This window comes from Myotis myotis, unplaced genomic scaffold, assembly GCF_014108235.1.
Source record: "Myotis myotis isolate mMyoMyo1 unplaced genomic scaffold, mMyoMyo1.p scaffold_m19_p_6, whole genome shotgun sequence".
NCBI classification, from domain to species: Eukaryota; Metazoa; Chordata; class Mammalia; order Chiroptera; family Vespertilionidae; genus Myotis; species Myotis myotis.
This window is the reverse complement of record NW_023416368.1, coordinates 23,207,117-23,217,802: the sequence shown is the minus strand read 5'-3', so window position 1 is coordinate 23,217,802 and position 10,686 is coordinate 23,207,117. Positions and strand designations below refer to the sequence as shown.

The 10,686-nt window shown below is 41.6% G+C and overlaps 1 protein-coding gene across 1 annotated transcript; it reads left to right on the top strand.

Moving 5' to 3' along the window:
- The first annotated feature begins 1,076 nt into the window (after positions 1 to 1,076).
- SCGB3A2 (secretoglobin family 3A member 2) lies at positions 1,077 to 4,470 on the top strand. Its single transcript, XM_036315285.1, has 3 exons — positions 1,077 to 1,281; positions 3,572 to 3,750; positions 4,338 to 4,470. The coding sequence occupies exons 1-3, from the start codon at positions 1,227 to 1,229 to the stop codon at positions 4,359 to 4,361; spliced, it is 258 nt and encodes an 85-aa protein (XP_036171178.1). The 5' UTR covers positions 1,077 to 1,226; the 3' UTR covers positions 4,362 to 4,470.
- The last annotated feature ends 6,216 nt before the right edge of the window (positions 4,471 to 10,686 follow it).

Sequence of the window (10,686 nt, the reverse complement as noted above, 5' to 3'; positions counted from 1 at the left end):
GTGCCATAGCATATCTTCCTGAAAGTAAGTGTTCAGAGTCCTTCCTAAATAGTGAGGATTGCTGGGGCCATTAGTGCCATTTGGCCAGGGAACCCTGTTCTCTGTTTCTTGCCTGCAAGGTTCTTTTTTCCTCTTCCTTGCTTATGAGGCACCAGGTTCCCTAAGGAGCTCCAAGACTTGGGCTTCCTAACAGGGTCATCCTGAGTCCCCATGACTGAGTCCTGGTTCCAGGAGGGCAGCCTTTCCAGCAGATTGTTTCTGTGGCCAGCTCAGCATTCCTTTTGCATGATTGCAAGGGCTTGAACTACCAGATGGCTCTAATAGGCATATTTCAGCAGTTCATCTTGTTTATATAGATAGGGTCTGGCAAAATAAAGTTTTTCTTAGAGTCACATCTTTGGGACTGCCCTGCTGTTAATGTCCCCATTTTAGATAAGGATACTAATACTATAATGTAAAATAAAAATGTCTAATCCAAGATTACACAAAGAGAAAATATTGCATCCCAAGTTTTTAAAAAAGCATTTTTATTTTAGATCCTGAGCTTATTATTCCATCTGAGGGCACAGAGAAGGCACACCCTAGGGTTTCCCAAAACAACTGGAGGCACTAGCAAAGGTCAGAGATCTTGCCATAGTAGATGTGTAAGTGGAGCTGGGATGGGTGGAGATAAGTTCTACAGAAATATGGCACTAGATGTCATTAAGCTGCCTCCATATTATACCAGGCTGATGGGACCTCCAGATCGCTTCCTCAACTGGGTAGTTCACTGGGTAATGCAATTCTCCAAACTTGAAATAAGTAGAAAGGTAGAGGAACAACAGAACTTTCACTCCTTCTCTTGTCAATGCAAAACCTTCCCTTATTTTTCAATATTCTTTCAGAAGAAGGATTCTTAGAGCTCTTTGTCTGCCCCTGGCATCTGTTTTGTTTTGCAAGGGCTTCTGCAAGAGGTCCTTGAGAATGCTTTAAAGTAGGGCTTTGTTTCTCGTGAGAACATGAGGGAAAGACGGAAAACCTCCCATTTGTTTAAGTGACAAGCATGACCTTCATGCTCTTTTTTGCTGCAGCGAATCAAGTGGCAGTGACTGAAATTCAAGCCCCCGGTAGGTATATAAATATGCGTGTGTGCAAAAGCCACCGTTACACTTGCTGAAGCACGTGAGACCCCTGCCTTGGCAGATTTACTTTTTAACTCCAGGCAGAGATATCACAGGTAACCTACCATGAAGCTAGTCACTGTATTCCTGCTGGTGACCATTGGCATTTGCAGTTACTCTGGTAAGTAGCCTGGAACGTAGGACATTTCTCTACTTTTCTCTTAATAGGACACAACTAGTCAGCCCAGGCTTCCAGTGGTATATGGTGGAGGGAGTTTAGAATGGTAAAGTTGGAAGGGTTTTCAGATGTACTCCACTTACCCCAATCTAAATCCTAGCCCAGTGGTCAGCAAACTGCGGCTCATGAGCCACATGCAGCTCTTTGGCCCCTTGAGTGTGGCTCTTCCACAAAATACCATGTGCGGGTGCGCACGTACAGTGCGATTGAAACTTCGTGGCCCATGCGCAGAAGTTGGTATTTTGTGGAAGAGCCCCACTGAAGGGGCCAAAGAGCCGCATGTGGCTCGCGAGCCACATGTTGCCGACCACTGCACTAGCCCAATACCCCAGTGGCTATCTATTGAATGGCTACAACTTGTTGGGCACTGGATAAGCATTGGAAGATTCGAGATGGGTCAGACATAAATATTGTTCTTAGGGTGCCTATAGTGTGGCAAGGGGGAGAAGACTTCTGTAGAAGTGATTACAGTGGTATTCAGCTAGAGCCCTGGGAGAGTGAGGGCGAACTATTCAATGTCTGGGTCCGGTACAGAGGCTTGCTTCTTGGAGGATAATGGGAACTGACACATTCAGTGATGGTCACTGCTCACTCAGAGAACAAAAAGCATTGCAGAGCCTTCCCCCAGAAGTATATAACTACATACAGAGAAGATACCAAAGTGTTTAAGAAGTAAAGAGATCAGTCATGAGAAACTAAGTGGCAGCTTATGAAATTTTTGACAAATTTGTAATTTCATCAGTTTCAGCTATTTTTGTTCTTTAGTTTCCAGGGACAAACATCCACTGGCAGAGGTGACCACTGAAAGATGGGTGGAGGGAAAAAAATATCATTCACTGGAAGGGAATTCTGGAGGGAAAATAGGTGGTAGAAGGTGAAAGTGAACAGACTCAATTTTTTATGATTTGAACAGGTACATGAAAAGGATTCCAGAAGAAAATGAACTATGGCAGGATCTTAGTCAGCAGGAGAATATGTTATAGGAGTTCTTATGAATCTGTTCATGCACAAGTATGTTTACATATCTGCACGCATTTTATAAAAATATACGTATTTTTCCATTCTCTATACTTTTCTACTGATTCGTTTTCTACATAAAAGTTACATTTCTAAAACTGAAGATATAAAATGCAGTTGTCTCATATAAATGCCTTGATAGCTTCCCATTGCCCTCAGGAAACAAACAAACAAACAAAAAACAACACCTCAAACTCATTAGTATGTCATTCAAGGCTTTGAAAAACCTGACCTCACCTGAATTTTGCAGCCTCACCCCCTTTATCCCTCCTCAGCACACCCCAATGGAGTTCTGCACTCCAGCCATTCTGGGCAGAAGACTCACTACACCACGCATGTACTTTCATTTTAATATCTCAGTGCCTTTGTTAATTTTGTTCTTTTTAAAATTCTGTTCCCTTCTTTACCTTGTGATTCTGGCATTTTCCAAGATTCCTGCAACACTCACCCACAGCAGAATTAGTCATCCCTTCTTTTGTATTTCCGTAGAGCATTGCCCATAATATGCAGCACTGTGTGTGCACAGATCTATATTGTCCACCAGACAATGTGAGCTCTCAGAATGGAGTGTTCTTATCTTATGCATCTATGTAGCTACACCAACTGGTACAGAGTCATTGTTCAATTATGTTTATAGCATTGAGGTAAATTGGTTGGGAACAGTTTCCTGGGCTGTGGTTGGATCCACACCTGGCCCCAAGTGGAGTTTGCTTATGGCATTTCAATTCACATGTAAAGTACACCCCTATTCAGTCAATCACTAGTATCGTTTAAGTGCTTACTACCTGCCAAGGTGCAGTACGGTGAGCTAGGCATGGGGCGCAGTAGTGAGTAAAACGTAAGTTCCTTTCCTCATGGAGCCTACATTCTAATGAGAGGAGGGAGGCAAAAACAAAAAGATTTAATATTCTAGGTAGTGGTAAGAAAAAATAAAGATAGAGGGTTACAGGTGTGCTATTTTTGATACCTCTCTAAGAATGTAACTTTTGAGGAGAGACCAAATAATGTGAGGAAAGACCAAATAATGTAGCTATCTGGGGAAAGAAAGTTCTAGGGAACTGGGACAGCAGGTGCAAAGGCCCCAAGGCAGGAGTTTTCATGGGCAATCAAGATGAGCATGGCTGGAATGGAGCCGTGATGGACAGAGTGCAACGTGGTGAGGTCATAGACAGGAGCAGATGATCCTCTTTCACTCAGCTTCCCTTTTGCTCCGCAGCTACCGCCTTCCTCCTCGACAATGTCAAGAATGCCGTACCTTTACCTCTCACCGTTCTGGATCCATTAAAGAATCTACTGAATACTCTGGGCATTTCTGTTGAGCACCTCATAGAAGGACTAAGGAAGTGTGTGAATGAGCTGGGCCCAGAGGCCTCTGAGTCTGTGAAGAAACTGCTGGTAACTACAGCTTGTGGGGTAGTTTGTCACAGGCAGGGCTCAGCTACCCTGAATGCTTATGCAGCTCCCACCTCACCCAGTTCTCACTTGTGAATGTGTATTTCCCCCTTACTGATGGCTCATATAAAGTTTGCATGTCCAGTAATCTTGAGAAAAGTGCAGTATCTACATTTTCAGTAGGAACATGTGAATAACAGACCTATGAGTTTAAAGAAAAATAATTTAATGTATAAATTGATTTTAATGAGAGAGGAAAGAAGAGGAAAAAAGAGAGAGAGAAACATCAATTTGTTGTTTTACTTATTGATGCATTCATTGGTTGACTCTTACATGCACCCTGACGGGATCAAACCCACAAACTTGGTACATTAGGATGATGCTCTTACCAACTGAACTTCCCAACCAGGGCAAGACCTATTCTCTAGTTGTGACTTTGCCATTTACCAGCTCTGTGATCGGACTTAACCACTTTGAGACTTCGATTACCTGTCAGTAAAATGGTGGCTAAATAGGAGTGACTATTTTTGGAAATGTGCTAATTACATGTAACCTGCTCTTATTTTTATTACCGTCTTTCTACCTTTCAGGGGGCCCTTTCACTTTTGCTGTGATGGCAGGATAAAGCAAGAATGGAAGGAGGAGGATGGTCTCCTCCTCCCTGGCTGAAACTTGTTCCATCCTAAAATGTAGTGACTCCTGAAAAGAATGAATAAAGCAATGAACAGATTTCAGTGTGTCTTATTTTATTTCTGGGGCCTCTGTTCAGAAGGGTCTTCACTGGATAACCTTTCCCTTGGGTCATAGACTCTAGAGAGCCTGCTCTTCTAAAGGTAACTCACCTTTTCAGTGAGACATGATTCCTTCTCTCTAAGGTAAACATCTCCATTGTTTTTTCTCTGATAGTGTTTCCAGACCCCTTACACTCCTATCCTTACACCCCTTACACTTCTAAAGAAACTTTAAAGCATGAAATGAAAAAGCATTTTCAGAGTATTGTCTGACAAGTCTAGGGCCTCACAAATCTCATTGGTTTGGAGTCTACACCGCCAGAATGTCAATCTCTATTAAGTTTGTAGTTACGGCAGGACCGCGCCAAAGCTTCGCTGACCCTCCCTCCCAGTGAGGCCTTTACTACACCAGCCTTTGGCAAAGGGGTTCTAACCTATCCTCCCCACCCCCCCTGATAACATCTATAATGATGCCAGCATTTTCTTTTCAAGACATAATTTTGGTTATATATGACCACCTATAAAATAGACTTCAAGCTCCTTGGCTTGGCATGCAAGGCCCTTCATGATCTCATCAATATCCCTTTCTTCACATGGACTCCAGTCCCAGCCATGCTGAAAAGATAGCCAAATCTCTTTGCTGTTAACACTTTTATGCCTTAATGAAAAATCAAGTTTTTTCCCCTACCCAAAATGTCTGCCATAGTCTGCCTTCAGACTTGATCTAGTGCCAGTCGCCAGCCTTGGGGCTGTTTGCCCTCGAATTCATTCCCCATTGTTCCTCTACTCTGCTCTGGGTGGGGGGAAGACAGAGGGCATGAGGCTGAACCCTGCAGGTTGACTTTCTCAGGTTCCAAGGTCAGCTGACTCTGGGCCTCTGCTCTGCCCCTGGGAGTCCCAGGCAGGAGATAGGTGGTTGGAAAAGGGGAAAGCCAGAATGTGGCCTCCTGTCCCTCTCTATTTGGAAGAAGACTCTGGAAGTGCCTGTACCATGTCTGAGCTGCTAGGTCCTTCTGGATAGGTTTGCCTTGGTTTTAGCTTTTGTCAGTTGACTGCAGTCCCTGGCTCTGGTTATACGCCCCTCTTTTCTTTCTTAGATGAGTTGGTAGTGGCTTCCTCCTGTTACCAGTTCCTAGGTTATCTCACCATCACCTATTTGACTTTTTAGGTCTTCAGTCATTTATTGAATTAGTAAGTTCCCCTTCTTCTCAACATAAAAATAACAAAAGGAAACCCTATACAGACTGAAAAAGCAGTGAAATGAAAAACTGCGACTTTAGGCTTGCGCAGATTTATGTTCAAGTTCAGGCTTTAGACTTGCACAAATTAGCAATCTGAGTGATCTTGGACGGATCCCAATTGCCCCTAAGGGCTTCTCCACCTCCCCCTGCTCCTGAGGGGCGATCCAGGCAGCAGCAGCCACTTGCACCCGCTGCTGGCACTGGCCCTAATCACTCCACACTGTCAGTGGGTGTGAGCAAGGCTGGTGCCAGTAGCGCGTGGGAGCGGCAGCGGCAGGAGCAGGGCTGCTGGCAGAAGGGACCAGGTCCATGCTGGAGGGGCCTAGCAGGGGCACAGAGGATGGGCCGAGACCTGCCCCTGTGCCCACCATAGCCTCACACGGCCCACAGTTCCTTTCAAGGTGCACGGATTCGTGCACTGGGCCCCTAGTTTAATAATAGAGCTTTTTCTCAGAATGAGATGGGATATAGTAGAGTGACTTGATTTAATTTGAATTATATTTTAGTAGAAGTACTCTTTGTGCTCAGCATCTCTGTAACATGAAAAATGTAAATTTCCTTTAGGACTGATGCCTTGGTAGGAACTTTGGGATTGGGGAAAGCTGTGGATTGTCTTCAGGGTGTTATTCACAAAGGGGTGCTGTGTTGAAGGCTACACAAACCTGATTAGAGTTCCCACTCAGCCTATACTAGCTCATATATCTTCATGTCAGTTATCTTTCCTGAGCCTCATTCTCCTCCCTCACCTGTTATATAAAGAAAATAATGCCTGACCAGCGTATTTTAATTTTTATTGCAGTTATGGCATTATAGTGAGATAATAATGTGAAGCGTTCATGAAAGAAAAACACTTTGTAAATGCAAGAGATTCTTAATCTTCAAAAACAGGCTGTAGAGAGGGGTCTTACCTGAGGACAGGAAGAAAAGGCAGCAAAGGGTAGGAAAAGGAAACATGTAATTGAAATCTTCAAAATCTCTCTATTACGCTGGAGATCTCGGACAGTTACTTCTTAGTGGTGCATCAAATCCAGTACTGATTTGGCACCTGTTTCTATTGGTGTGTTGTTGTTGTTTTGTTTTGTTTTTACTACCAACATGGAAGAGTGATTTCAAATTGTACAACAAAGAGGCGAATATAAAGACAGAGAAACTCTGATAGGACATGTTTTTTAAACCTAGGTAATATGATTACTACAGTTTCAGTAAATGTATTTCCCAGCCACAGTTAGGCACTCAGGATATGAAAAGGAATTTGGGGGATTTTTGTTAGGGAAAAGCAGTCTGTCTGTTAGAACTTAATAGAGTAGAAATCTTAAGTGATTTTGCTTACGTGGAACTAATACTTGAAATTAGCATAGTCTTAAAACAATCAATCAAATATAAAGGGAATCTATGGAATGGGAGAAAATATTTGTAAATAATATATCTGATAAGGGGTTAGTATCCAAAATACGTAAGAAACTCATACAGTTCAATAACAAAACAACTTAATTTAAAAAATGGGCAAAGGACCCGAATGGACACTTTTCCAAAAGAAGACATATAAATAGTCAACAGATATGTGATGATGTGCTCAACATCACTATTTATCAGGGAAATGCAAATCAAAATCACAGTGTTTATCAGCTTACACAGTTAGAATGATTGTTATCAGAAGACAGGAAATAATGTTGGCAAGGATGTGGAGAAAAGGGGACCTTTGTGCACTGTTGGTGGGAGTGTAAATTGCTGCAGGCATTATGGAGGCTTCTCAAAAAATTTAAAAATGGAGCTACTATATGATCCAGCAATCCTACTTCTGGGTATGTATCCAAAAGAAATTAAAATCACTGTCAGGAAGAGATACCTGCACCCCCATGTTCACTGCAACCATAGCCAAACCATGAAAACAACCTAAGTGTCCATTGATGGGTAAATGGATAAAAAAATGTGGATATATATATATTTCAGTTTTAACAAATATGATGAAAATCCTGTCATGTGTGACATGGATAAATCTTGGAGGGCATTATGCTAAGTGAAATAAGTCAGACAGAAAAAAGACAAATACTGTATGATTGCATTTATATGTGGAATCTAAACAAATTGGAACTTGTTAAGACAGAGAGTAGATTGCAGTAGGTTGCCTTAGATGGAGGGTTATGTGTGAAAGGAAATAGGTGAAAGTGGCCAAATGGTAAGATCAATATAAGGTATATTGCAACATGGTGACTATAATTAATGCTGTATTATGTACTTGAAAGTTGCTAAGAGAGTAGATCTTAAAAGTTCTCACCACAAAAAGTAATGGCAACTATATGAGTAATGGCTTTGTTAACTAACCCTATTGTAGTAAATATTTAGCAATATACAGCGTACATATAGCAAATCATCACTTTTATACTTTAAACTTGCACACCATTATATGTCAGTTACATCTCAATAAAGCTGCAGGGTGGATTGGCACAGTCTCTGGAAAATGCAGTGTGTGGGTTGTCTGAATTTGTTGTAGAAAGTAATAGGCATTTTTCATTATTTAATAGGTGTTCACTCTTTGTTTAGTCATTTATGTTATTAAAGGGTCTTTGTGTTGCATGAAAACCTATCACGGCTGTGTAAAAAGAGGAAGACAAACAAAATGTTTATTGGACATACACTGGAGTTGCTTTCAGATTCAAAGTTCTGGGGAGGACAGGACTCAGGAGGACAGCTCTTGAGAACTCAGTAGCAGAAGCATGTAGATCTTTTATTCTGGACTAGAGCGCAGCCTTAATTGTCATCATGCTCTATGAATTCAGTCTGGTCTTACTGTGCAGATTAAATAATTCTGGGAGAATCTTTCTGGCTCAGCTGGGTCAGGTTTTGCAGTGGTCTGATCCGCTGTGACTAATTGGCAAGAACCACAGCAGTGGCCACCGAGGAGCCACCTCTGTGTCATGAGGTGACAGAAGCAGTGACAGGGCTGCACTAAGACTTTTCAAAGTCTTCCATCCGCACACTCTGCTCCTCTATGAGAATAATAAAGCCTCTGTGGAACAGCAATAACCTCATCCTTTTTTTTTTTTTTTAATAAGTCAGTTTTTCATTTACTAGCCCAGGAGAGTGGGCTCAAATATTTTTGAAAGACTTTCCAAAAAGCCTATATGAAACTTTGATCTCTGAAACTTCATGCATTTTGAGGGGTTAAGAAAGTATTCTTTGGAGTCAGATTAAAATCTTTTTATCATTTACTGATCTGTGATTTGGGACTTGTTACTTTATCTGGGCTTTTAGTTTCCTTATTTTGGACCATTCTTTGGTTATTCTTGCTAATAATAATTCTCATATTGCTTAATATTTTTGCAGCATTGAAACTTTCAACATGCTTAGGGAAAATTAGTACTGTCAATAAAAATGTTCTCAATGAACTAGAATGTGACCCCAAAGAGGACACATTTATTCTGACTTCTAGAAGCAAAAATGCAGAGTTAGGGTGTTCAAAATTAGTTGCATTTGGTGAAAGCCAGGGCCTGAATCTTTAGGAGGTGCTAGGAGGTCCTTCAGGATGTGTGGAGCAGAACTGGAAGAACAGGACTTGGCTGCTCTTGGATTATTCAGGGAGTCATGGAGGTGTGTCCTTAGAAACACAAGCCAGAGAGAGGAAAACTTACCAGTTACAGAGGGTTTAGGATTTAAGAAGAATACAAAGATCTTTTCATCTTTTAGATGTTTATGCCTCTGCACTTTAGCATGTGAAATGATTTATCGCGAAATTAACTATAATACATATTTGAGGAAATAGGCAGCAACAACAAAAACAAAATGCAAGGTAGGAAGAATGAGTAACAGGGAAGAAGTGCAAATTCACATAGGTTAAACAAAGGCGTACACTGAGTCATCAGTTTCACTTTGAGCTTCCAGCTAGAGAGGAAAATAAGAAAAGATCAAGTTATATAAATATTATAATCAGAAAGGAGACAATCCTTAGGAAAGGCAATTTGTTTTTTCCTCAAAATTCTAAAATTCTTTTCCCAGAAGACTTCATAGAGGGGTATTGAGTGATGTCATGCCCAACCTCAGTTTTGCTCATCAGTTGCATGTGAATTACCTATTAAATTTACTTTCTCCAAGGCATGAGCGAGGCACTTTTAGACATAACTTTTGATATGATGAGGCAATTATCATACAAATGAAACGTTTAAAACTACTGATTAAATGCACAGTCACTGGGATTTAAAGGGGTACACCTAATGAATCCATCCAAAATTTAATCTCTGCTCTAGAGGCTTCCTTCTCTCAGATTCCAGTTTTTCTATGTCCCTAGATTAAGCCATTTCTCCTTGCCCATTAGGGCCCATTAGGGCCCATTGAATCTAGTCAAAGCTTTCTCGGTACAGCTAAAAAAGAAATTCCTGCATTGAGATCTGGGACAATTAAGTCCCTCACATTTTTAATATTAATACAAAGGAAAGGGAGGCTCAAGGACAGGTGACTTCCCTTCGGGCACATAATCAGTAAGCAGCCAAGTTAGAAGTTGATTTGCTTCTCCTCTATGCCTTTTGCTCATCTTAACTCCATGTTGTCTGTCTATTGGACTGCTTCATGGTGGGTACTCATGAGTGGAGGTATGTAACAGCAGTCTGAGTGAAGGCAAAGGGCTAGGACACCTGCAACAAGAAGTAGGTTGTTCCCTGGAAGATGGGAATGGGAAAATATAAACGTGAGTGTTTTTAGGAGCTTAGCTGCCTTTGGGGTGAGAGAAGTGTCAGAGTGGAGTGTGTCCTGATTCCAATGCCCAAGCCTGATTTCTACCCTTCAAAGCTTATGGAAGAAAAGGGTGGACTAAGTTCAGGAGTAATATGACAGTGGCTTTCTGAGCTTACACTAATCATACCCAAGTTGTGAAATGGAGCTTGTGGGGAAGGGGTGATTTGCCAATCAGATACGGAATGGAAGTTGGGAAAGGCCATACATTCTGGAGATGCCAGTAAGGTAACTCAGCTAACCAA

Coding starts and splice junctions, on each gene's coding strand:
- SCGB3A2 (XM_036315285.1), top strand. CDS start 1,227: ATGAAGCTAGTCACTGTATTCCTGCTGGTGACCATTGGCATTTGCAGT. Junction 1,282..3,571: donor TGGCATTTGCAGTTACTCTG/GTAAGTAGCCTG, acceptor TTTGCTCCGCAG/CTACCGCCTTCCTCCTCGAC. Junction 3,751..4,337: donor AGTCTGTGAAGAAACTGCTG/GTAACTACAGCT, acceptor TCTACCTTTCAG/GGGGCCCTTTCACTTTTGCT.